The sequence below is a fragment of the Ischnura elegans genome, chromosome 8 (genome assembly GCF_921293095.1).
Source record: "Ischnura elegans chromosome 8, ioIscEleg1.1, whole genome shotgun sequence".
Classification (NCBI taxonomy): domain Eukaryota; kingdom Metazoa; phylum Arthropoda; class Insecta; order Odonata; family Coenagrionidae; genus Ischnura; species Ischnura elegans.
In genome coordinates, this window is record NC_060253.1 from 89,194,025 (window position 1) to 89,221,997 (window position 27,973).

At 38.2% G+C, this 27,973-nt stretch overlaps 2 protein-coding genes and 1 long non-coding RNA gene across 4 annotated transcripts in view; 2 read left to right on the forward strand and 1 right to left on the reverse strand.

Moving 5' to 3' along the window:
- Nucleotides 1-2,884: 2,884 nt before the first annotated feature.
- Nucleotides 2,885-7,939, reverse strand: LOC124164310 (UDP-N-acetylglucosamine transferase subunit ALG13 homolog). Its single transcript, XM_046541574.1, has 3 exons — nt 7,840-7,939; nt 7,305-7,550; nt 2,885-3,137 (listed from the first exon to the last, which is right to left on the reverse strand). Exons 1-3 carry the CDS (start codon nt 7,924-7,926, stop codon nt 2,958-2,960), a joined length of 513 nt encoding a protein of 170 aa, XP_046397530.1. The 5' UTR covers nt 7,927-7,939; the 3' UTR covers nt 2,885-2,957.
- LOC124164311 lies at nt 4,427-5,732 on the forward strand. The gene is made up of 3 exons (XR_006866022.1): nt 4,427-4,918; nt 5,007-5,229; nt 5,309-5,732. It is a non-coding gene; the product is annotated as an uncharacterized LOC124164311 (long non-coding RNA).
- A 40-nt stretch (nt 7,940-7,979) lies between the features above and the next one.
- The window catches only part of LOC124164309 (mucin-5AC-like), a 53,648-nt gene continuing 33,654 nt past the window's right edge, over nt 7,980-27,973 (forward strand). The window contains exons 1-6 of one of the 2 annotated variants that reach the window (XM_046541572.1): nt 7,980-8,092; nt 13,392-13,580; nt 20,903-21,100; nt 22,363-22,603; nt 23,936-24,441; nt 26,139-26,510. In XM_046541572.1, coding sequence (XP_046397528.1) covers nt 13,409-13,580; nt 20,903-21,100; nt 22,363-22,603; nt 23,936-24,441; nt 26,139-26,510 — 1,489 coding nt within the window. In that variant the 5' untranslated portion in view covers nt 7,980-8,092; nt 13,392-13,408. The remainder of the gene's footprint in view (nt 8,093-13,391; nt 13,581-20,902; nt 21,101-22,362; nt 22,604-23,935; nt 24,442-26,138; nt 26,511-27,973) is intronic. The other variant, XM_046541573.1, reaches the window with a different exon arrangement.

Genomic DNA, 27,973 nt, shown 5'->3' on the forward strand with positions numbered 1-27,973 from the left:
GGCGCATTTCTATCCATTTCAAAACTATTGATACCCGAATTTGAAGGGCTGTAATAAAGTAACAGCAGACTCAATTACAGAGTACATAATTTTCATCAAAATAAAGGTAATTAAATTCCATGTTTTTTGTAGGAAATGAAAAAAGACAAAAATGAAGAATATAATATTCTTTATTTTGATGCAAATTACATTTCAATCAAATCACCTGTTACATCACTACAGCCCTTCCAACTCAGGTATCTACACTTTTGAAATGGACTGTAGATTAAGACAAAAGCGATGTCACATCTTAATGTACAGACACTGTAGTTCAGTTGCTCACAGAATCATGTGAGGTTTCTGCAACAATTTTTCATGTTTTAGAAGACTTTCTGGCCTACTTCTGAGAATGTTCATTATCAACTGGATGCGTTGCTTATTTGATGGCACTAGGCCTCCTCGAACCAGCAAGAGCCAAAATAGAAATGGACTGCCTCATAGTGGCACCTGATGGTCTGGCATGTAGCTTCGAATCTTTTTCTGCTCATAATTTTGCCTATCGCATGAGTTGCCCATAAGATACTCCATACTCGCTCAGCGGGAAGTCATTCCACAATGCCTTGAGACTCCAACGGTGAGGTAGTATGTTAAGCAATTCTTTTACGAGTGACTGATGTAACAAAATACAGCAAATTCGTTTTTTATTCCTGCAGTTACTACCAGCACGTGTGAGATATGCAGGCATAACTAATGCCAGAAATATGCTGTGATTGGGCTTGTCCTTCTTTTAAGTGTTTACAAATATATTAACAAATAACTGAATTTTTTAACAACTTTCCAAATTCACAGAGATAAAACACTTTTATCTAAGTTCCCATTACAGTATATTATATTTAGTAGAAGACTCATTATTCACAGCCTTAAGGACAGAGATAGGGATTAGAGAGTTACTGAAAACCAGTGGGAGGAGATGCATATCCACCACAGGTCCTCACACAGGAGCTTTGGGAGAAAGTAAAGGACTACAATATTGAGTTTCTTTGTGCTAGATTTGCACTTTACAGAGCATACCTTCATAGAAGTATTCTAAGTAACACACCAAATACAGTACACACCCGATTATCCGGGCTAATGATGGGGAGAGACAGCACGAATAATCGGAAAACACGGATAACCCAAATTTTCACTTTAATGTCTCGTTATGTTCATCATTTACGTAAAATAAACAATATATTATTATTTATGCAGTTATTCTCTTATTTTAAAGTGCTTCCCGGACTCACTGAGAGCTCTTTCTTTGCCAGTGCACGATCTTTTTAGCGGCGATAAAATGGTTGTACTCGTATTATTATCGCTCCATGTAAGTTCGAAAACCACACAGCCGTGGCCATGTGATCACAGATACAGAAAAGTGGTTCGCACGAATGCTTCAAAACCACTGCTCGACGTCGGAAACTACACTGTCACGCACCACACCACGTCTCGTCAAGTTGCCCGGTTTGCAACTGCTGCGGGACGTGTACCGTGATCACGGAGCGAGGTCGTGCACTGCAAGGCTTGGAAAACAGAAACACGGTGCTCCCATGAATGCAGCTAGTGTGCGATCGCTTCCGTTTTACGAAGGGGATTCTAACGGAAATAATAAGCCCGGTGTATCCTAGCATTAATACAGTAATTCTGAAGATTTTGCATACTATTTTATTTTTTTATAAAGATCGCGGAAAATATTGAGCAAAAGTGAAAATCACGCATGGATAATCCGCAACACGGATATACGGCGGCCGGATAATCAGGAGTCTGCTGTATCAAATTTTCAATGCTTGCACTTAACATCCTTGGGATTACAGAATTGATAATCCATGCAAGGATTAAAAGGAGATCAAGTCCACACAACAATGAGAAAGGGGGATAATCCTACCAAACTAGCAGGAGCGTGGATGTCCCCATCTCCACGATGGTCTAATGCTTGAGGAGTGAGCACTCTAATAATGACATTTCTCCATAAATGCTCATTTTGAGTGCTTGCTCATTTTTTGAAGCAGTGTTTTTGACCATTACACGAGCACTTGTCGCTGATTGGCGGGAGTCCATACATTTTTATTAGGTAAACAACATTGAGTAGCTTAATGATTAAAAATTCCTACCATAGCACTCAGCCATCTTCTTCCAGACAGGGAGGCTGACAATTTGCTACATAATATACCTTCCCGTGATTAGCACTGTTCTAGATGGAACATAATGGAAAAAAATTATAATATACACGATGAACAATAATTATATTCCATTGAGGAATTCTATTATTATATGCATAAAATTTGGAATTTCAATATGTTCGCTTATAGATTATTGACAGATCAATTGAAATCACTGCATATATAAATAGAATTTTGTATTTTCATGTGCATATATAAATAGAATTTTGTATTTTCATGTCGCGTAACTGACTAAATACGCAATTTTACAAGACATCGGGTATTTTTATTAATAAAACACAATTATTCTTCAAAATAAACACTGGAATATAAATTCATTTACAAGCGAATCAATATAAATGTGTAAATAACGCAAATATTTTCCTGATCTCGACGATTGCTGAACAAGAAAAGGACAGTTCGAAATAAAGTTATACCTAATAAACTTTATAGAGATGACACACCTAGAAAGTGAAAGACAAGAGATGTTTTGGAACATTGGCAACCAGAGGAAACATTATATCCAGTAAATTCCACCAAACATTTTCACTTACTACACAGGCTAATATTAACATAAAACAAAATAATTATCAGATCAATCCAATCCATGACCTTCATTGATTCTTTGGAATTTCACTCACCCATGAGCAACATAAATAAAATACATACAATTATTTACACCATGAAATTTACCCCAATTTGCATACCTCCACTGACAAAGTGACCAGAAGCCAGACTGCATGAATGTGAGATATGGATCACTTAATATTTTATACCATGAGCGTACTATCTAGATAATTTGAATCCCATCAAACCATCAAGAAAATCGGTGAACTTTTGAGGTTCTCCAGGAGGAAAAGGAATTAACTTGGAGAAATCTGCCTCCTCTAGAACTTCCAACAACTTTTCAGGTCCATCACAGTAAATCAGATGGCCATCAGCAGCCAGCCTCTCAGCCAACTCCATCTGAAAATTAAAAAGTAATAATGAAACTCCCTTCACACTATTTTTTGCGTAACATATTACAATATTTCCAGAAATTTATTTTTACATGATACTTTTCGTTGCTCTAGCAACAATTTCCAGTACATCTTGTACAGTAAAGTTATTCCATAAATATGTACTATGACTACAGGAGAGGGTGTAATAGGAAAGATGGTGGTTGGAGACTGGGAAAGTTGTAGGTTGTAGGAGAAATGGTGGGGAAGAACCTATGTGTGGAACAAAATTATTTCAGGAAATGCTACATGGGGCCCTTACTTGACCCTACGACTCATTTTCTAAAACTCTGACACAATAAATTTGCTTGAAATTGAAAATAATTTCTTTCGTGCTCACGTGTTTAGTTGTGCTGCTTTTTATTAAGTGCCTTTGATACGATTTGGAGGCCATAAAAATAATCATTGGAAGCTTCTGCGTTTGTTTTCCAAATTGCCAACTGGAGTGCGTGGAGGAAATATTGTACTTTTTCTGTTTCCCCTGAATGATACTGCGACTTGGTGGGTACTTCCATGGAAATAAATTACAAATTTTAATTTAAGTAAAATTATTTGAATTATTGTGCATGGGCACAGCAGAGTTCTGCCCAGATTCAAGGAAGTTTGCACAGTACTGAAAGGGGTTGCCTCCACTGAGTAAAGCCAGGTCACCATAATTTAAATTTTCGAATTTTTCTCGGTAGGTGGTTTGGGGGGGACATGAGCTTTCTACGGGGTCCGGGCCCCCATGCCTAACTCAGGTTATCAATGGTTTCGATGGTCGGCTAAATTTTGAATTCCCACATTTTCCGGACGATTATTTGCAAAAATCATGCATGCATGCAAATTTTCGTAAGAAGAGACTACATAAAACTAGGAGTCATGTATCTTATGTTTTACAATTTTATTGGTAGTCCCGGAGTTAATCCATTAAGGGTTCAAACTATAGATTAATCTGATCGAGTTTATGCATAAATGTATGGATATGTTTTTGAACGAACAAATGCACTGTGTTACCACCAAATTTGTACGAATTCAGGTGCAGAAAATAGAACCTGTAATAGTTTGGTTCCTCAAGTAAAAATTTTTCCCTTGAAACATAGCTGATTCTGGGCTGAAACTTCACTGAATGTGTGAAAACTGCCATGAAACAACCTTGTAACTGCACTTCATTACCTTGTCCTCAACAAGAAAAACGGTACTCAACTGAAACTCTGATGCCATTTTCCTTTGCAAGTCCATTGCATTTGAATATATCCCCTCTCCCTCATGAAGTTGAATTGCTTCTCCCTTGCTGCGCATGAGCTCTACTGACACTGAACTGGACCTAAGGCTCAGGCTAGGCCACCTTAATGACTCCACTGAATCTCTTTTGCCAAATATCTTTACTGTGCTGCCATAAAGCTGCTGCAGCATTTGGGTATCCCCTCTCCCTCATGAATTTGAACTGTTTCTCCCTTGCTGCACATTTGCTACCCAGCGTAAGTTTTGCCAACATACAGAACCCATCTACCAGATGTGTACGGGACCCATGTTTTCAGTGGCAATGTATTTTTTTAAATTTAGCTTTTGGCAACACGGGTATCTTTTCCCGCACACCAAGCTGTCAGTTGCCATTATTTCTCTCAAGGTGGGTGGGTGTAGGTGTGAAAAGATTGATGACATAAATATTTTCCCGATACTTCAACGGTTGATAGTGGCAAGTATAACTCGAAATTAAGGTGAAGGGGAGAACGAGGTCGGTGGAGGAAAATGCAGTCGAAATTGGAGGTAAGTGTTTAAACTTCTCTGATGGCATGTTTATTCCTTCCATGTTTAGCCATGAGAATTTTAACATTAAATTTGTGTTTTAATCCAGGCAGAATTAAGGATTTCGAGGACCTTTTTCGGGGGTCATGCAGCCACAACCGAATTCTTCTTTCAACGCCTTGGCGACTGCCGTTCACTTTTCCTGCCAAATGGATAGCCTGGACGAGGAGGATAATACACTGGTCATTAATGCCATGCCATCCATTAGTCATCCTACTGAGGACAAGAAGAGTGAGCCCAAGCGGGCTTTCGAAGAAATAAGAAAAATGCAGGTGGGTATCGCTAGTGCGAAGTATATTTAAATGTATGTAACTTTTATGTAACTATTGACTTGAATAACTTCCTTCTTAGATTTTATGTGCCTTCGCAAAACCATATGTAATCGGTCCTTCTACGTTGCGTAGCATCAGGAAGGTTAAGTTTGATATTTGACGATACCAAAACACCATGCCCAACCCCAGATATCGCCTGTTCCGGCATCTGAAACCAGCAGGTTGGGATGAACAGGTAAATCACTCACTGTAGATTCAGTTGCTGTTTGATTTATTAGGTTCTGTAAATTTCCTTTGTTTTGGATCATGGTGCGCTTTACTAAACCATCAGAGATTGCTATGAAAAAGTGAGCTCTACAGAGAACTACAAATTATTACAATTGCCTGTAGAAGGCATTACTGCTGATATTTTTGGAAGCTTGAGTGGTTTTCATTCGGAATTCACACATAGCCAAAGTAACGAGTCAATGCTTGGTTGAACTATGTTGCAAAGTGCATGAGTCTTTAGTGATAATAGGGTGGTTTCCTATTATTTTTTTATTGCCTAAATCGAAAGATAATTACTCCTGGAGTAGAAATTTCATGCTTTTAGATTTTTTAATGACGATATCTTTCGTGACTAAATGAAAAGTGAAAATTTTCAAGTGCGCGAAAACGCGACGGCTAAGTATGAATGCTGGGAAAACCCCGTGTGGCATCATTCTGGTTCCGGCTGTCACTGTGTGAGGTGACATTGGGGCAAGGCTTTGAGCGCTGATACGATGCAGGCTGCTAGCAGGTAGCAGAGTACCCAGCTAGTAGGTAGCGCTTGGCTTAAATAAGGATTATTTATACCTTATCAAACGAAGGAAACTTTCCGACCATAGGCAGTTTTAATAGACGATTATTAAGACATGTTTCCCTGAGCTCTGTGCCTCATGCAAGCATTGGTAATCTCAGACGATGTAAAACTCCTATCTACTCGTATAGAAACTAGGTCCCTGTGACGTCACGTGCAGTGGCATCGCATGGGCGCCAATCTGTCCTTTTTTAAGTGCGGTTAAAATTGACCATTGTCATTCGTTTGAACTAGGATTTCTAAAACCAAATAATTTGTATATTATGAATACACTAATGGTGGGTAACGAATCGCAATCAATGCCTTTCGTTTTCTTTGATGAAGGAAACTACCCTGTTAAAGTTTTGCATTCTATAATTTGAATGCTTCTCATTAATGCAACCATATAACTAATAAGCCAAGAAATGGAAAGTTTTTAAAAGATTCTTTCTTATTTGAAGGAATTGATGCTAAGTCATCCAATTGTTGATGGTGGAATGAATTCAGTGTAATTAATAAGGGATAAAGCTGTTTTTTTAACTTTATTTTATTTTATCGTAATCAATTGTATGTTGATTATGCTTTCACAGGTTACTTTATCTTAATAGCCCATCTCTTTAAATGTTCTAATTCTAATTGTGACTCTCATCAGTCATGTTTCTTCTCTATTCCAGGAGCACCCAACTTCCTTGACTTCTTTCATTTAGAATATTTTTGTACGTGCATTTAACTGTTATTAATTGATTGATGTATTTTCATGTTCTAATAAAATGTGTCTTGAAAAATGTTGTGGTCATTGCGGTTATAACTATTGTTACTCCCAATCACCTGTCTACCCTTTATCTTTTATCATGCATGCAAAATCGTGGGAGAAATCTATTATGTGATCATCGACTGTTGGCTAGGTTGTGCAAGTTGTTAATTTAAGGTGTTTCATATGATTTGAGGAGGGAATTTCAAAGGATTGGGTAGGGGAATTGTATTCAGCCAAACAAGGGAGTTTCAGTCTGGCTAGTAGCCAAGGGAGTTTCAGTCTAGCTAGTGGCCAAGGGAGTTTCAGTCTAGTTAGTAGCCAAGGGAGTTTTATTCTAGTTAGTAGCCAAGGGAGTTTCATTGCAGTTAGCCAAGGGAGTTTCATTGTAGCTAGTCAAGGGAGTTCACTTTAGTCGGCCAAGGGAGTTTCACTGGAGTGGTTGGAGTACTTAATTGCACTGCTACTGCACTGCCATTAAAAGTAGGTAAAATATGAGTAACATACCTGATGATCATCCATTAGTGCTTTGTTAACAACTGCCACCAACGGTTTACGGGCGTTCAATACCTCAAGGCATGTTCCAGCACCGGCGTGACTTAGTACTAAATCTGCACGCTCTATTTCACCAGCAATGGATGGAAGGAAACGAAAGCTTGATATGTGTATTCCCTCCATAGTTGTAGTAACTGGCTGTATTTCCCCATCCCCTATTTGTAAATGCAGAGACTCATACCCACGTTGCTTCAGAACCTAAAATGTGGAGGTACATTGGCTTCAATTCTATAAAAGGTATCCATAAGTGAAATTTAGGCATAAATGGTCGATAATGATTGGACGGCGCAGAAAATTAAATCGAGGCTAAGATATGACATCAATTTTAATACAACAACACATTTTTGGGAACATTTAAACATTATCGTCGTTCAACTGTTCACAGGTGATTCCGATACGGTCGGAAATGGGTGTAACACTAGGGCTCAAAAATACTCAGAAACCAAAGTAATTAAGAAATTCTGTCCAATGAGTGTATATATCTTACCTGCAGCAATTCTGGACGAAAAAATTGACTTATAAACGGATCGAATTTCGTGGATCCCACAGTGACGAAGATGTGCCTCGACGCCATGTTGCAATATTTTTTGTGTTTGTCGATGCTAGGAATTAGTGCAGTAGGATGAGAATGAGAAGAGTCAGTGGGTTGGTGTAGGGCTGGTGAAAGATGCAGAAGGAAGTTGCATTCAACCTTTATGTGATGGCTTAAGTGTTTTTGGTGCTGGATACTCTTCACCGCGGTAAGATTATATTGTATTTTTCTCTTTACTGCATTGGCTTATGTCGTTCGGCTGTGAAGGTTGTTCTCGTAGCCCTATAATTGGTGTAGATCTAGGTCTGTCTGATATGCCTTATTTAGAAGCTGTAGCGTCGTGAAGAAGTCATTGATGCATTTTTATTTACCTTTAGACTACCTTTCATATCCCATCTTGCGTTTAAGGATGTTAAATTATCCATTTTATGGATATATTATCATAGGTAGCTAATCATTAGGTTGAAGGAAAAACATTGACTTGATTACTTTCTTGGAGAACAAGTCATTGTCGTGGAATTTAGGCAACTATTTTACAAGCAATTACGTATTTGATTACCATTTATATATTAGGTGTGTAGGCTATTGCAGATAGCTCTTCGGAGGATGGATCATTCATATATGGCTTTTCTCTCGTGAGAAAATACTTAAATTTTATTTGTTGTTGGCGCATTAAATTATTGCTCATTAAATATTATTGTTAAAATTAGTGGCATTAATTATAGGGTACTTTGCCAAGGAGAATAGAATTTCGTAATCATTTTAAATGGTCACTGTTATGCCGATATTAACCAACTCGCTGCTCTTTAACCCCTGGGTGACTTCTTTCATTTCATGAATTAATATGCTAAATATTTCATTTATTGTTTTTATTGTAATAGCATATGCAAAGGTTTTCCCTTGCAGCTATTCAGTGGCCCTTTATAACATCTGCTTTATGGCCGTCTACCTTGGCATAGTGATGAAATATCCTGTTATAGAAACCTCTCGTTTGCCTCTGCCTTGTGTTTTAAACAGCATTAAGTAATAATTATCTATCTCCCTGTCGTCTGTATAGCTGAGGTATGTACAGAAGGGTATATCCGTCATCTACCGTTGTCCCCTGTGTCATAATAATAACATACGCGAATTTGTTTTCTTTAGCTTTGCATGGGCGTATTTCGATCGATTTGATTGCGTACGTTAGTTGGTACTAAGTATCACATTAACCCGAATTCATCTACTTGTCTCTCTTGATTGTGAAGTTATCTTTTTTATGCTTGTGCTCACCCCAGTTATCTTGCTAACCATTCCTCGTGCTATTTTTGAAGCACTTCAAATAGCATTATGTTACTTTATGGTTCTTTTGTATTTTTTTGCCTGGAGTTTTTCTTTTCCTGTGCGTACACGTTGTAACGGTGTGATTCGTATATCCTTTAATTTTTGGTCGAGATGAACTCGTAATGTATCTGCAGAGGGTTACGCGAGTGGCTCCGTAATGTTTCCCGTATGTCAAATAGTCATCTAGCCGTGACCTTGTAGAAATCACCGTCGGGTTGCTCTTTAAAACTAACATGTTAGTGCCTGCTACGTTGTGATGTTTAGATTCGAATATAATCCTTAACGGTGCAATAATGTTCGTGAACAAGTTATAGCTGTAATCGCAGTGTGAATCGCATATTACTTTCGCCAACAAGCGCTTTCATCTCTCGTTTGTCTACACGTAAAGGAAAGTAGCTCGCCTCTTCACTTAAGCAACGAGCATTACATGGGGATATTTATTACCTCAAGTTGGAACGCTAAAACATTGTAATGCATTTTCAGGAGTCATTACCCAGTTCTATCTCTCTGTGACGGGATTTGTTTGATTGTGTTGAGAGTGGGATTGTTTGTTCCTCCGTGCATTGGATTTCATTCCTTTTACCCGATACGTCATAATGTTTAACTATCGTAAATAAGTTTCTCTGTTGGATCCGTCGAAATCGTTTATTTTGTCATCGGCTAAACATAATATGAAATAGTATGAACATTCAGAACTTAGTACTTAAGTGGCATTACCTACAGAGAAGTTCGCGTACCCGTATGCGTCCGAATTTGAAATACTTTTTCGAGTTTCCCCTCGTTCCTTGAATTATGTTATTCATAACTCTGACTAAAATAGTGCGATGTCTCGTACCTCACAAAACTCCTACCAATGATGCGCTCACTTCACGTGTTATCTCTGGAAAACGCCCGTCCAAGTGGAGGGGTTGATACCGAGAATTCCTTACCAGCCTGGCAAGGCAATTGATAGGCATTCAGCTGGACTCGCATTTCGGCGAAGCGGATTTCACAATGTTTATATCAGCATAATGGATGTGCGATGACTTTAGCGGAAATGACGATTGAAAATGTCATTAAATCGAAACTCGTGGTCTGCATGCCCAATAACATCCGGAATATTTTCCAATCCACTTTTCTTAGTAATTATTGCGTAATGCACACACGCGTCAAATAATTGTGGCCTCCTCCTTGTTTTTATCTCTCTTAAATAATGAATTCTGTCATTATTCCTTGAATCGTTTGTCTTTACCTAGCCTGATCGATTCATGCTTTGAAATCGTTCACCGGCGCTTTAAATGTTAGTATCTTGTGTACAGGCTATGATCCTCTTTATATTGCTGATTGGAGGTCTGGTTGGTGTTTAGTTACCTCAATTTTAAGGGCACTTCTTTTGTGAAAAATATGATGAAGATAGCAATGCCATATGATAATATTGGGAGTATATCATTTTTCTGTTTATTGTCATTGACCACCATTATTTTTGTTGCCTGCCTTCCCTCCCTCTCCTCCAATACTTCATCCTGAGAATTCTTCTCTCTTCTTGGACTGTGCATAAAAAATAGATGAGATTTTGATTTAGTACTCGGACCCACCATCAGCTTCAAAAATAACCAATTCTCCAATTTTCACTTCCATTGCAATTTAAAACCTTAGTATATTGTAATAACATCTGTAGTTGAGAAGGGAAATTCTTTCTTATATTCTTCATTGTGTTAACTGCAAACATTTTATGTCGTGCATTTCAGTGAATCATTTGCATAGATGTAATGGATGGAGGAGTGGGTGAATGAGGTTTCCCTATAAGTTGAAGGGAATTGTTACAAGTGTTGTCCATGTCAAATAAAGTGTCCCCTCAATGGATCACAATTTTCACAGAAATAGCACTCTCACTCACTCAGTGATTGAACCCATTGATTGGTTTGGATATTGTAATAGTACCTCAGGCTCATATAGCAGGATCAGTACAACTCCACTATTACTGCTGCTACACATATGGCAACCAAGATAGATAATTATGGTGGTCGTTATGGTGGTACATTATAAAAATACCATGTAGATGATAGATCTATAATTATTGATGTATCATTGGACTTACTTGCAAAATGACATCAGATCCATCGGGTTTCGAATCTCAAATGAACATAGAAAAGATTTCTGTGCTTAATGTGCACTTTAGGTTGACAACTGTAAAGTTAGCCGCTATGTTTTGGTCAGTCATTTCTTTGGATAATGAAATTTTCACATACAGAGCCGTTTTATCAATCATTCAAACATAATAGGTGTCCACAGATAGTGATTAAAATTTATGAATGCTGTAACCTCTTTGTATAATGCAGTAAGATTCATTCACCTTCCAAGTTTTTTACTTCAATTAAACTCAGGAGTTTACTTACCTCTCATTCATATATTTTCCTACAGAACTATGTAGCATGCATTCGGTCCATAATGCAGGTTTTTTGTTTAAATTTACCCTTGTCAATGATTTGCTGGAGGATGAAGTAATAGGTTGGCCAAATATGAGGATGGCACTTAATTAGAAACTTCGATTTCAGGGTATGAGAACACCGCTTTTAGCCATAAAATAACCCCATCTTTTGCAAGTCTCCAACATTCGCCTATTTTTTAAGGTTCACTATTACTCAGATTTAGGGATCAGTGAGGTTGTTTGCAAATTATTTTTTATTGCCAACTTTGAAAGGGTGATAAGAATAAATAGGCCCCCATTTTTCCATTGTCAATCCTTCCCCTTCCTCTTGAGCTATTCGAGGTGAAAAATGGGTGGCCTTAACTCTTTCACTGATAAGTTTATCATCGTGCACACTAGCCTAGCAGTTCCCCACTTCTCTCATACTCCTCGACCTTGCACATCAGGCATGTGCGATTCATTGCTCTTCACTCTGTTGAGAGTGATTCCTTCCCTCAATGAATGGTTCTCTCTGAACAAGTATGAACCAGAATTCCAATGTCATTGCCAACTCATGAAATAGGGCAGCAACTTCAGCATTTTTTTTATTTTAAGCTTTTATGACATTGACTGAGTGTGGAAGGTTTTGTTTTCCATTTTAACTCACCTTTCCCTTGTATCTAATGAACCCTTGTATTGAAATGCAAGTTTTGGTTTAAGGGAACAACCACAGTATGCCATTATCCAGCTATGAGCACAGGGAATATATTTTTTTGAAGTAGTCAGTTAGATTGTTTCTTTTTGGCTTAATGGATGGATTATTTTAAAATGAGTAGGTTTAATGGATTGGATAAACTTGAGGATCAGAAAGGGATATTGCTGTAATTATGCTAGAATGTGAGATTCAAGTTGACCCATCTTAGGTAAGGATATCGATTGTGAAACCTATTCTATGCTTGTGAATTTGGGTACAGTGGTGTTGTTCTCTCAGACTTGAAATCTCAATTCCTAAAAATTTTGTGGTAGATGAAAGGGCAGAAGCTGCGGCCCAAAAAAGCCTCCATGCCATTCAGCAAATTTCTCATAATATGAAAATAAAAATGTGCTGAAGTTGCCATCTATTCATCATTCGTTGGTAACGTCATTATTGTTCTGGCTCTTGTATCCTGGAGAACTTTTCATTGAAGGAAGGCATTGCTTACGAGAGTGTAAACTACAAGGAACCGTGTAAAGCTAATGTGCAAGGCCATGTTGCAGAGAAGTGTTCAACCACTTGGTTGAAGCTCTTGTGATGCCATTGGGGTATCTGCCAAAGGGTTAAGGCGTACAATTTTCCCTGCCAACGGCTCAAGAAGGAGGTGACCAATCGGAAAATGCAAAAATATGGGAAACTACATTTTTCAAACTATCACAAATGACAATGGAGAAAAATTGGTGAACATACTCGTTCTTCCTCATACAATTTTCTAGCTGTAGAAGCACCACCATCACCCTGGGTGATTAAGAATCCCTGATGGTGGAATTTGAACCAAGGTCGGTTTTGAAAACAGTCCTTCAGATTAGCATGCGAGAATATTCCTCTGCCGCCCTTACAGGCCCGTCACTAGGTTAATATGAGTCAAACACTTTGCCCATTTTACTTCTACTGGTATTTGATGTTTATTCTTTTGAAGCCATCATTGTGCAATTAAACAGAATACCTGTCAAATATTTCCATGGAAATGTGTGCGTCAAAAATTATAAGTCGGTGTCTATATTTATTAACATAATTGCACCAATAGTTGATGTTTTTTTTTTAAAGGATAAACACTAAGGAAAATGGATGAAAACATAGTCGAGCCTCAGGTTGGTCCAGTACCACCACTGACTGTTGCAAAGCATCGGCCATGGGAGGAATCGGAGGAGGCTGGTGCAGTTGGCAATGTCCCTGTTGAAAGTGCAAGGCCTGTGCCAATTTTAAGCCCCATCTCAAATTCTACTTCACCTGTTGGTAAGTTTAAAAGTTAATATATAATGAAAAAAAGTGAGATTTCTTTCAGTAATAGCAGTTAGCATATACTCAAGATTCGGGTAGTAGTAAATTACATTTCTCCTATGGTGCATTTATTCATGCTGGAAATTTTTAGAATCTACTGGTATTCTTAATCCTGAATTCTGGTTGTCATCATCCATATGCATATTCTATATGTGTGAATAGTTGTCATAGTTTTTTTGTTGACTAACCTCATCCCTGAATTCTTCAATTGTACTTGTTCACATTCTTAGACTCAATTCTTACTGTCTTCATGGTGTACTTAAAGAAATTATATCTTTGTGCTTGCTAAAATAATGAATTACACGTCATTTTAAAGAAAATTTCATGTTAGATTCAGATTTATTTTTTACATTATGGCAGAGTTAAAAATGTAGACATATGAGTGCAGTAAATAACTCCGCCCACCATAAAATCAGCAGTTAGGTCAACGTCATGAACTTTGTTACTCAACCTAGGGCAAACTACCCTGAAAGAAAAAATTTAAGTGATAGAAAAACTTATTTTCTTTGTAATTTTTCTATGATCCAAAAATATGTCATTAATGCATAATATAAAATATGTACAGATATGAAAATATGGGGGAGTTAATGACTGCTGCGTTGCCATGTCTTGCATGCGAAAACAAAAAAAAAAAATGTTGGTGAATTGCGGCTGAAACATTTTCCTTTCAAGTGCCAGAGGACTTTTTGGCCCCAATAAATTAAAAATTTGGAAGGAAATGGATCATAAATGCTAAACATGCATATTACTGCATTTGTCCTTCTAGGAAAGTGGCCCTCTTTTCATCAGTCAAAGAAGTATCGTGACCAATTCCGCTCATATCAGGAGATAGAGAATATGTAAATAACAACTGAAAATCCTCCTTTGAAATCCTCTGAGCTGCATGAGAATGCTATTTCTATTCTCCTTTCGAACCCCATTTGATGGTTCACTCCTTTGAAACTCATCCATACCCCCGCCCCACCTGGCATCCAAAGCCTCCTCATGTGCGTGTGCTTACAAAAAACAAGTTTAGCATAGCCTCGAGGAGACAATGTATTTGATCTGCAAGGGCACAACTTCCCTAAAAATACTTATCTTGTATCTTCAACCCTTCCCTCCCTTCGAACCCCTATGCACTGCTTTGATGATTCAAACTCATTAACCCTCCTTTGAGTCACTCATATCGCTTCCCGAGACGTCCAGGGTGTGTCTATCGAGTGCTCTACTCCCATCAACGGTGCTCACATGTTTTCGCCCTTCTTTTTCATTTCCATAGAACTTTAATTAGGGAATTTCAGGCTATCTACATTGTCATCCATTACCCTACTCACCTTCAATAGCTGTACACTCCATTGTCACTGTCGAAAATAAGTTTCTGCGAGACATTTCCTCCTTCAGTTCAGTTAAAAATTCAGTTTCGGCAACACATAAAGATAAGAGTCTGTAGACGGCAAAATCTAAGAATGAAAAGTTTCAGTGAAGAAATTTATGGAAAAGAGAGGCCAAGGAACTGTAGAAGACAAAATACTACTGCCTAAATTATGTTTTTTGAGTGTAAAGTCATGTAATGTGGTTATTGAAACCAAAAAAGTGGTGTACAGTATGCTGATTTGTGCAGCTGTGAGTGAGAAAACAGTACAAAACACCATGAATGAAAGAAGAAAGCGTGCTGATGGAGAGGCATCTTTGCTGAAAAAAGTCACTGACAATGGTACATTGTGGTTCACATGTTCTCCCAAGGAGTTATTCTCTGAAAAGAGCATGAACCTTACCACAGAAAAGAATTTACAACAATTTTCAAAATACTAGATGAGTTAAATTCGGATCAAGAGGATTTTTCTGACGTAAGCTCCAGTACAATTCTTAGGTGGCTAAAAATGCTGAGGTTCTTATGATGAAAAATAAAAAAATAAGCCCATGCAATTAGAAAATTTGTGAGTAATTAATCAACAAATGTACATATTTCCTCAGAAACATGAAAAGATTGCAAGCATCGGGCTGAATGGTGTATTATTGTGATGAACCTTGGTGTTGTGCTAATGCATGGCAGAAGAAAGTTAAATACATCGGTGGAGGGGATGGGGAATTTTCAACCGAGGAATAATTCAAGAGGTGAAGATCACAAGTTTCTGTCATAAACTTCGCTTGTAAATGGAGAATTTTCCAATTACATATTTAATGTAATCATTATGTGTAATAATCAAATCAATACTTATCACTATTACAGGTAATAGGCTGGAAATGTGGAATTTTGACACCTTCGGGAACAGACGGATAAGAGGTTTTATGGCACTTCAGAAACGAAAGTGGTGGTTTTCTTAATGCAAGGAAGAAGCAATGCTCATCTTTGAAGGGAAGAAGCACAGCTCAGACCATCACTGTGAGATGAATGCTCTCCATTTCAAGGAGTATTTTAGGAGAATATTACAGAATCTGCCAGAAAAATCAGTTTTGGTTATAGATCAAGCACCATACCTCACAATGCAAGATCGTCAGACAAAGAATCCGAATTTGAAATGGACCAAGCTTGAAATAATTGACTGGCTCTATAAGAATCATATCAAGCCAGCTGTCAACGGAGATGGTTACCAGGTTACTTATGAATCTTTAATTAAAAGTGAACTGGTCAAGTAGGGAAAGCCAAAATTTAAAAGCTTTCGGTATTTCCTGTATACTATTCTTCAGGAAAGCAGGGAAGGATTGAACTTCTGTGGGGTTCAGTCGCGCCGTGTGAACTTAATACAATTGAGCTGATTTGGACTTGTCATAGAAACTGGGTGGCAAAAAACAATAAAACTCATAAAATAAAGATGTTCTTCAGCTATGTGTTCAAGCTCTGGGACATCAATGTCAACATGGAAGAATGCTGTGGAGTATGTTTTAAAAGTAGAAGAGTTTGGAATTGGATTAAGGACCGTTTGGTGTAGGAATTTGCATGAAAGCATCAGTACTTGCAGCAGCAGCGATGAGGATTGATATGGGGTTTAAATCATTTCAAGGTAAAACTTTTATTTCATTTATTTTCATGGCTCATCTGGTCAAGTCAAGATCAAAATTATTTTTTTTACTATGCATTTATTATTTGCTGTCTCCATATGTCATGGTCTCATATCCACGGTGTTAGGAAGTATTAGTCTTTAGTAGCTTACCTTAGAAATAGCTTACCTTTTGGTGCATAATACTCTAATTTTTGAATTGAAGTCTGAATCAGATAACATGTTATATGTGTGTTATCATTGCAAGGTGATGGATAGCGTTCTCTGAATTTGTTAGTGTGAGATGGATTACTGTTACTGCTTGAAGCATGGTTTTATTGCGAATGTGATTGAGAAGAAAATATGTATATTAAATTGCCAGAAATTGGTACAGTACATGGTATTTCTTGGTGCTGTGCTCAGGAGAACAGGCTCTATGGACTTACATACTTTCCCCGATATAGATTTTCCTATAAATTTTCGGTCTTAGAAAAATTGTTAATTAATGAAAAAGAGTTTCCAGAAGTTTAATTTTTTATTTCAGGGGAAACTACGGGACTAGTTAATGTTTAAAGATTTCTGTTTCCTAACGACAAAATATGCATAGCAAATATACTCCAAAGCCATTTTGTGTCTACATTACTTTTCGCAACTTATTGTGGAAGATAAATGCTGTAGACTTTGTGAGTTTCCCTATGTTGGGTTTCAAAGTTAATGAAGTTGAAAAAACGGCTAATTTTGTGGTGCGCGAAGTTATTTATTGCACTGACAACATCTACATTATTGACTTTGACATAAGATGAAAAAAATTAGGATTTAAAATTAATTTTTTCACGTTGACATTTAGGATTATCTCTGAGAGGTGTACCGATGGTTTGTGAAGTCAGATGTCCTAAACATAGCTAAGAGAGACTACCAGCTGACCAATGTTGATTTTGATGATTTTGCAAATGGCTTGTAGCTGTCCCAAATCAATATTTGTGTGGGGGCAACATTTGCTCTACATGATGCAAGAGTTAAGAACATGGAAGAGGATAAATTTAGAATGAAATGTGAAGTATTTGGTCCATTGTGAAGAAAATGGTTGAAAGAAGTCCAATGAAGTACAAATTTACCAAAGCAGCCTCTTGTCAGGATCCTGATAAAATTCTTAAAAACCTGAGCGGGGTAAAACGGACGGAAAAACGTCTTGGGGTGCTTATGCCCATAAACCAAAAGACCACTCTGCTGGCAGACCATACTGGTATCCAGTTCCATAAAAGGTTTGTATCACGATTGGATAAAGTGCTGGTCTTTAATTGGGATAAGGATAGACTGGACTCAATTAATGTGAGCCAAATAAGCAAACAAGAGGACTTAAAGGATGTATGGGCAACTGTTAAAATTGTCCTTCTCTTGTCTCGTAGTAATGCCTTAGGGCTGTATTCTTAGTCGACCCTACATATCCGTCCCTACATAACAAAAGGCCCCTACATGGGTTTCGCAGTCGACCCTATATAAGTGGTGGGGGGGTGATTCCGTCGTCAAGTTCTCTGAGATGACGTAGATGGTGGCGCAGCGCCAATTTTCCACTCCGGTGGCATAATGGGTCCTAACTATGAAACTTAGAAAAGACATCCGATCATTTTCGGGCGTATTGTTTGGACAATGGCTCAAGGTAAATAAACAATCGGTGTCATCCATCAGTTCGTATTTCGTCAGGTCGTCAATTATCGCTACAAATACTCTCATATCCAGCCAAAATTAGAACCTTATTGTCTTTAAATTACTTCAAAAGCAGTCTGTACGAAATAGTAATAAGTACGGAGCAAACATGACCATTGACGTGGGAACTTCCGTTGCATCATCCAGGTTTGTCAGTCGCTTTCACCGTCCATAGTTAAATTTATTATGTGGCAAATAGTGGCATGAAAATACGTTTTCTACGGCTATACGTAAACGAAGTATTGGTTTCCCAAAAGTATGTCAAGTGCCAAATATGAAAAATATTATTATATATGAATTCGTAGAAACAAGGTGTATGTATACCGCTATATTGTTCTTATTAGTTAAGTCGATTTTATAATTTAACTTGGTGGCTATAAAGTGGTAGTATTATTACCTTTCCACTTGGTTCCTGTACATTTGAAAATGGTTTGTGTGAGCTCGTTTCCCATAATATCCATTGTAACGTATATTCTTTAATCGAAGTGATCAGCAGACGATATTTGGCCATCATGTTTTTGTAGGATGTAGGGCTGGTTCGGGTACCCTACATCAAGTAGGGCCCATTTAGTCCCAAAAACAGCCATATGTAGGGCTTTATGTGGCTTATGTAGGGCGAGATCGATTTATGTTGGTGCTGATGATGTATCCAGGGTCGACTAAGAATACGGGCTTAAGTCGAAAGTGGGTTCTCTATGAACAAAGACACGTTAGTTGATAATCTATATGAAGATTCTCAATGCTCTTGGATGGGTTTGGGATAGGATTTTTCTTGTGGGAGGCAAGGTATCTGTGGTAGATGACCAGGAATTGGTGATATATGTGTGTGAAGCAAGGGCGAAGTACAAAGATGTGCTTACGGAGTAATGAGAAGCTGAAATGGAGATGATGCACTGAATAGTAGAGGCCTTCACGTTGTAGAAATCCATCTTACTGATTTGTGAATGAAAAACTTTGCTGTTTCTACAATTTGGAACTTTATGAAATGGAAATGGTGGAGTCGAGAAGATTACAGAGAGAAGAAGAGAAAAGGAAGAAAATGAGTTGAATATTAAAAGAGGAGAATCAAGCTTTGAAAGAAAAACAGGAAGAAGGAGACAAAAGAATTAAGAAGATGAAGTAGTGACTATCTTTGCTTTGGTACAATTGTCAGTGATACGCGAATTATTAATTTCTGGTCATCTGATGTTAGACAGCAGTGTTTTCACATGAAGGTCCTCATTGTTTAATTATTTTTGTTTATCTTTCAATTCAGAGGATCAATTGACAAAGGCAGATTACGGGGGGGAGGGAAAAGGGGGCACGTGCCCCCTCCCCCAGACGCTTACAAGATTGACCAAATTTTTAATACGGTTATCATTACGTTTATTTTGATTTGTATATAATGGAGCATCATTTTAATTTTATATTATGTAATATAAAGAGACTCTTTCATACAGTAAATTATCTTTTATTTAATCTCAAGTATGAGAAGATAATTTGCCTGTCAGACCCTTGAGGATTTCCCCCCACCCCTCCACACAAAAAATCCTGGATCCACCCTTGATTTGTTCATTAATTTTTCTCTCTGTTCACCTTATTTTTAAAAATTTCCATTCTTATCAGCTTATTTTTTTCTTAAAATGTTAATCTATTAAGATGAGAAATGCGTTGATTTCTGCTCCCATTTTCCTAAATTTACCTATTTAGGTGCACTTTTGAGGTGTATTGGAAACCTGTAGTATACAATGATGTGGGAGATTATGGGGAAAATTTCCAGGGAAAATTCTGGGAAATAATGCAGAAAAAAGTTGTGGTCCCCCTGAATATTCATACAGCAGACTCCCGATTATCCGGCTGCGGTTTATCCAGGTTGTGGATTATCCGTGCATGATTTTCTCTCTCACTCAATTTTTTCTGCGATCTTTATTTAAAAAATAAAATCAGACGCAAAATCATCTGAATTACTGCATTAATGATAGGATACACCGGGCTTATTATTTCTGTTAGAATCCCCTCCATTAAACGGAAGCAATCGCACACTAGCTGAATTCACGGGAGCACTGTATTCCTGTTTTCCAAGCCTCAAAGTGCGCGACCGTGCTCCGTGATCACAGATACACGTCCCGCAGCAGTTGCAACCGGGTCAACTTGTGCGAGACGCGACTACGTAGCGTGATGCCTGACAGTGTAGTTTCCGATGTCGTGCAGTGGTTTTGAAGCATTCGTGCAAACCACTTCTCTGTATCCGTGACAACACTGCCACTGATGTGTGGTTTTCGAAACCAGACTTACGTGGAGTATTAATAATACAAGTACAACCATGTTATCGCCACTAAAAAAATCATGAACCAGCGAAGAAAGCTCTCATTGAGTCCGGAAGCACTCTTAAATAATAGAATAACTGCATAAATAATAATATATTGTTTGTTTTAGGTAAATTATGAACATTGCATGACATTTAAGTGAAAGTTTGGGTTACCTGTGTTTTCCAATTATTCATGCCGTCTCTCCCCATCATTAGCCCGGATAATCAGGAGTGTACAGTATTTACTTTTATGAAATTAATTGAACTTCAAAATTTGTTTGAAAAATAGAAAAATAATTGAAGTATCATCCGTCAACTGTCAATTCTAGCGTCATCGGTGGAAGTGACTGAACATCACCAAACTCTTCTGCTGTCTAGACCTTCATTGGCAGAAATTCTAGACACTGCCTTTTCATCCACGATTGATGATGCATCTAATGGATCCTGCCATACAAGAATGAATTCTGCTTCATCGGGTTTGGGAAATGATTCTGCAGAATTGTCAAATGGCAGTCTCTCTGCAGTTGGTGTGTACATCTTAAATTTATTTCTATTTTGTGCTGTCCTTAAAATCAATATTGTGATATTAAATTGGTGATTCCTGCAGACAACTCAGCCTGAAATTGTATCATCTACAGACCATCCCCACCTTCCACTATACCTGTAAACATTTTTAACTCTTCCTAAAAGCTTGCCCATCGCCATATTCAAGGTGATTTAATAGAACCTGGGTTTTCAGACCTCATTAGGAATTGATTAATTCGCCCAGTTATTCAATTTGAAAAGGTTGGTTTGTATTTTGGAGGGTGGAGCTCTCCCCAAACTGTCTAAAGTTTGTGAATGTCACATACTCTAAGCTGGGGGACATGAACTTTCTACTCGGTTACCTTGCACTTTCAGGATTTTTTGGGTGTCTGAAAGCTTCACCTGGGATTTGAACCTGGAAAACTTCAATAAGCCGTAAAGTACTCCTATCAGGTTACCACACTCCCTGAGAATTGTTTGTAATTCATTTTCACCCCATCTCAATTTTTGGCAACTTTTGGGCACTTAAGTTTTTGGTAAATCTAGTTGCCAAAGAGTGCCTGCAATTCCAATTGTTTTTCATCTACAAACAGTAGTATTTTTTTGTTTATGGATCAATCAATTTGTAATTTATTAATGGCCTTCTTCATTATGTCCCCTCTTGTTGTCATAAGTTATACAGTTCACTTCTGCCACTATCTGAGTCTTCGAAGTAAAATCGGCAAAAATAAAATTAAGAAATTCACACTCACGCTCCTTGGGGATTTGCTCTCCTGTTTACCCAATACATTAAAACGTACGAGTTAATGTCTGTTTGCGTCAATTGATTTTTGTGGACCGGAACGGATCATGTACGAATGCATGAACCAAATTAGAACAGGTTCTATTTTCTCTGCATACATTTGCACAAGTTAGGTGATTACGTGGTGCATTTTGGCGTTCATTCTCACGTTCATACATTTAGAAATTAACCCGTACATGTTAATGTATTGTGTAAACAGGCAAAGAAACAAAATAACGCAAAATTACGAAACGAAGATATTTTTAAATTTGAAATCCTAATCTTTGGTGGATGAAATTTCTGCCATGGCAATCAATGTAAAGTCCACTGCCATTCATGTGGCAGGTTTGAACAATGTCTCATTTTTCTGCTTATTTTTTCTTTTATGATTATAGTAATAGGAAAAGGAATTTAAAGAAAACTTTTTTTTTCAATATCTTTTGAAACTGAGTGTGTTTAATGAATGTTTATCCTTTATTGTAGTGGACATGGACTTTGAACCATTGTTTGCTGAAAGTGATCCTGAAGATGTAGACGTTGTTTCATTGAGGAGAGATTCTCAGAGCCTTGGTCTAATGGATCCTAGGCTCTCCCCTCTTCCTATGACCAGCTCTTCGTCTACCACTTTGCCATCAATCACTAGTGAGAGAAATTCTGTCCCCATTCATTCTATGCATCATCAGTTGAGGCTTCATCGGCATCTGCATCAACATGATTATCACAGGTATGCTATCATTTGTTGCATCAAACAGTTGCAGCATCAATGTTGAATGACAGATTGATAAACTTTTTATCTGATTCTCATCTGATTGATCTGGTTCCCATTTCCTTTCCTTGGTGAATATCATTCGTTCGAAAATTGTTCTCAGAAATAACTTCAAAAGTTATGCTAGCTATCTATCAAGTTGCTTTTCTGTCTATTCCATAGTGGTTGGTTATGTATAAACAAACTCATTGACAATTTTTCTAGTCACTTTGCCGGTATCAGTGGCTCTTAAAATTTACTGATCTGATGTTTTATTGATCTTTATAATCTCATTATATAAGATTGTGGAAATTTTGACTAGACTCTTAAGTAGTTCCTTGAGGATTTGCTTTATTTTATCATTTTCCTTAGCTTGAAGAAGAATTTTTGTATGTCTTTTCACCTGAAGGAGCATTAAGGAGATGGTAGAATATGTTTTTATTAAATTTAATTTATCAAAAATACAGTAGAAGCCTGGCTTTATGAGTGCTCATAATCCCTCAGAAATTACTCGCAAAACCGAGTGCTCGATGTATCCGAAGGTGTTGAACAAACTGACCGAAGTTACTACAGCTACTTTTGCACACGTCTATAATTTTAATTTTGGTACTAAGACCCAAATATTTACATTTCCCTGACATAATGCACTTGCGCTAACAACCTGACCCTACTACACCCCTAAGACTGAATACACTCCGCCCCTCCAAGCAAGTAAGCTCCACACCCCACCTCTCCATTGTCATGTGATTGGGGGTATCCAGTTGACGGAATGGTAGAAGTTTTTCAATTGCTCTAGTCTGCTCAATGCTGAGCCCCCATCAGTCCTCTGCCTTGGATCGTGCTCTAAGGATCGGGTGCATTGAGTTCACCCCTCTATATAGTCTGGCCGCCGAGAATTGTCTGATGATAGCCAGAAGGGCCTAGTTCGGGGTAGGGGTAAGGTTGCCAGGTAAGAAAGGGAAACGCCCCAATTTACTTGTAAATAACATGCTTCCATGGAGAAAGGAGCCGGAAGGGACGACGACCTTGAAGGGCCCCAAGGAACAATCCCTTGTTTTGGTGATTCGAAGGAAAGGCTCGTTTTGGTTTTTCAGGCTTGTTTCTTTGCTTCATATGCGTGTGGCAACTGTTGTATGACTTGGCGAGGATGTGAGGTGCATTTCGGGGCCAGTGATTGGCTGCAATCCGCGCTGGACTTTTTATTTAAACATTTTATTTAAAAATTTTCTTTTGGCATATTTTAGAGTCAACTATGTAATGATAACCAAATAATCAAAGAGGTGTTTTCTGAAAGAGTACTTTCTTCCTCAGGCACCGTCTGCCATCACATAGCTCCAACTCCAGTGAACCCTCCGCTTCAAATTCTCTTCCGGATGTTGGCTCCTCTGTGGATGTTGACCTTAGTGTTGTGCCGCACTCAGGGCGAATTGACATGGGAGTTAGTCTATCCCCTGGTGTGGGAATTGGTGTCGGTTTAGACTTAGTTAACCTTACAACCGTTGCACCAGAAGTAATCGCTCCAATCGTCACCCCTTCAAGTCCAGCAGACATGTCAGCAACACCCACCAGTGGGAATAGTGGCACCACTGCCCCAGAAAGAGTCAGTGTTGGTGTTAATGTTGGCCTGGATGCATCATCTTCAGATTATGTGTCACATTACGTCCATCACTGGCCCTTGGATGTTGAGGAGATGAGGAATGAGAGTAATCAGCCAACACCAGCTGCGCCTCCCACTTACTGTCATTTACTTGGACCCTACCCTGAACAAGAAGGAACAAGTTCCATGGCCGTTCTGTCTAATGCATCACAAATTTCAGGTAAGGGTTTTTTCTCTAGATTTTATTTTCTTAAGGATTCAGTTTCTTCATTGAGTCTTTAAAAAACAATGTGTCTGGGTGTTTTCAAGTGTTGATCTCATCACAGAATAAATATACTGTGCTTCGCATTTGTTTCAAGTTTTGTTGAAAGTTCATTTATTCATTTTAGTGACACCACAAAATGCCAAGTGATTTTAATCTCTATTTCTTGGTTGGTCTCCTACTTCATCTGACGATACAATGATTCAATTGCCATTGTGAACTTCGTAAATCTGTGAATTAGTGAATCCTAAAGTTTTCCCATAGTTACTTTTATTACCGATACTTTACCCATTTATGGTAAAGGTAATTTACCATGATTTTTAATTATTGTTGGCATAAATGGATATGATAACACTATCTGAGAGTAAAAAACCCTATACTGCTTCCCTATTACTTATTATGAGGTGTTCCAAAATTGGAACGCAAAGCATTTGATCCAGGCATGAATTAACTCAGCAATCAGGGTTATATTTAGGTGAAAACTTAGAATTTGAGGATTTCACTTTTTATTTAGTAATTGGTATTTTTGTGACATTCCACACAGCAAGTTTGGTATTTTAAGTATTACTTAACATCTTAATAAAGAGGTACCTATGGAAAGAAAAATTGCATCATTTTTCCCTTTTTTTTCCCCTGTAGTTAATACATTACTTTGTGATATCAAGTACAGGCATCCCCCGAGTTACGTATGTCTCGACTTACGTAAATCCGTACTTACGTAAGCGATAACCGTATTTCAAATGATTACGTTAATTTTCGAATGCGAGCGCGAAGAAGTAGATATTCGCCCGTACAACCTATGGTAGAAAAAATATCGAATAATTATAGAGTTTTTTACGTGCTAACAATAACAAAGTGACCCATTTTTGTCATTCCTCGAAGGAAATTTCATTAATTTCATCAATCCCAAGTCAGCAATCAACGTGAAAATTTGCAGTTCTAGCGATGGATGTGGTGGCGTATGTGGTTGCGCTCATTCCTGTACGATACAACTTGTTTTACAGCAATCTCTGAAGCGCCATCGCAAAGGTTCGACTTACGTAAATTTCGACTTACGCATAGTCTGCCGGAACGCATCTCTTACGTAACTCGGGGGATGCCTGTATTCCAAAAATGGAACAGTAGGCATTGGTGAGAGTAGAAGGTCATTTCAAGGCCATTTTTTGAGAATGGTACACTAATTAAGCAAGGAGCCACAAAATGTGGTATTAAGCTAGAGTCTTTTTTGTAGTGAAGCAGTCTCTGATAGGTCATTGCTACTGCCTTGAAATATTTTCCTTTTAATATCTAGTTTGTATTCTTACCAGTAATATGTATTGTGCCTAAAGATTCTGCTATGCGGTGGAACCAGTTGTACACAAATAAAAATGTTTGTTCATGTGAGGATTATAGTTATAACTTGTTACATATTGCTAAGCTTCACTATATTTTTCCTTGTGACTTTTTTTTTGGTAAATGGTGGTAAACAAGTAAAAATTCTGTGGAACTGTGTCAATGAATGAATCATTATGAATATATACATAATCTCCATAAACTTACATCTGATATGCTCGAATATATCGATGGTTTGTCTCCAATTCGATCGCTGTAGCCAGTTACATATTGCTAAGCTTTTTTTTTATTTTTCCTGATGAATTTATTTTCCTATTAAACAGGGAGTGGTGGGGGATCAATGGAATGCAATGTACGTGGGGTTTGCGAGGGTGGACGCAAGAGAGCATTGCTGAATCCTGAAGCACCCGAGTACACCAAGGCCCTCAGAAAGTGGGAATCTGCATGGGCAGAGGTTTGCGGTAGTGTCCACCAGAGAGTACCTGCTTCAGTGCTTGCAGGAAGCAGTCGGAATGTGCACCCACCGACTGCAGATGCCTCTACAAGCACCAGTGAAGTGCCATCTCAGACGCCGCCAACACTGCCATCTGCTACCAGTACATCTGATAAGACAACTGCAGCTGCAAGCAATTCTAATCAAGCTCAAGAGGTATCTGTTGACTCTGATCCACCTACAGAACCATTGGCAGTGGCTGGTAAGTATAATAATTATAATTTATTATCCCCAGTAGACAATATACAGGGTAGGTTATAAAATATCCTACAATTAGTAATCATATAGGGTACATCAAAAATTTTGGCATACAAAAGAAATGTCACACAGTAATTATAACAAAGAGAAGAAAAGAAACATAGGATACCATTGAAGGAAAAGGCACAGGAATACAATTAAAGGAAAAGACATATCTCAGTTTCAGGTTACGATAAACAAACAAAATTCATTTAGGCAACTTGTCTGTCAGAAATTCACTTAGTGTGTAAAAAGATTTCTTTAACAAATATTTTTTCACCTTGTTTTAAAAACTAATAGAAGCTGTCGAAACTGGAGTCTGTGGAGCCTCCATGAAAAACCTCGACCCAGTTTTCCTTAGAAAGCAGGAAATTTAGATACTGCTCATTGTTGTTGGTGAAAAATTTCTTCGAAAAATATACAGGTTCCTCTAAATTTACACTGAAATAGAAATTAGATTCTACAGCACAATGGTCAGATAGTCCCAAGTCTCTCACACACGACTCGGTCATGGAAACATCATAGTTTGTAATTATGTTATCCAGCACAGTTGAAGATGTGCTAGTGATTCGGGTGGGTACTTGGATTAAGCACTTTAGATCATACGAAACAAAAACGTTTCTTAAATCACTAGATTGCACTGAGTCACTATTGCGCACACGCCGGATTTTTACCGGTCAAACGATAAGTTGCTATGTTTTTGAGCCAGCGCCGGCGATCCACAGTGACAATGGCCGGCAGCTAACCGGCATTTTGCCGGTGCCGGCGCGTGGTCGGTAGGTTTGCAAGCTCCAATGCTCTCCCATTGTTCACTATTGGAATGTGGACGGCCGATATTTTACCCGCCGTCCAAAATCGGTGTGTGCAAGGGGCCTTAAATCTACGACGTGGTTATTATCCTACGGCGCTGAGATTGCCCCGATTGTTGTTCAATCTCTTGGGAAAGCTCATGCCATTTGCCTGTCGTGTTTTGCCTTAAAATTTTCCACGGCTGCAATTCTATTGCAATACTCCTGCGAGAGCTTTTAAACAAAATTGTTCGTGAGTAGGACAAGCAACGTAGAGCGATGGCGTATGCAAAGAGAGGATCGGAACTCTTTCTACTCCCTCTTATGCCGCCGCAGTTATCAAAATTTCCTCTTTCAAATAGTACTGAAAGAGGACATTTCGATAACTGTCGAAATTCCAGGCATACGTCTGCAACGCCGCACGATAGGATAAAAAAAATGTCGCAAAATTTTTTTTCTTTATAGCTTCGATCCTCAAAATAGGGGTGCGCCTCTTACACACACTTATACGGTATTTCATAGGCCCTGAATGTTTACAAATTTGACTGATAATCGAGAATTTACGTTTGGTACTTTTGTAGACACTAGTCAGGACTTATTAGCATCTGTAGTTGTGTGCCTAATGAGAATCAAAGGCTGG

Bases quoted from the DNA above. Each gene is read 5' to 3' on its own strand.
- LOC124164310 (XM_046541574.1), bottom strand. From the start codon at position 7,926: ATGGCGTCGAGGCACATCTTCGTCACTGTGGGATCCACGAAATTCGAT. The intron at 7,551-7,839 runs GTAAGATATATA...TCCACATTTTAG, and splicing joins TTCGTCCAGAATTGCTGCAG to GTTCTGAAGCAACGTGGGTA. The intron at 3,138-7,304 runs GTATGTTACTCA...TTTAATTTTCAG, and splicing joins CACTAATGGATGATCATCAG to ATGGAGTTGGCTGAGAGGCT.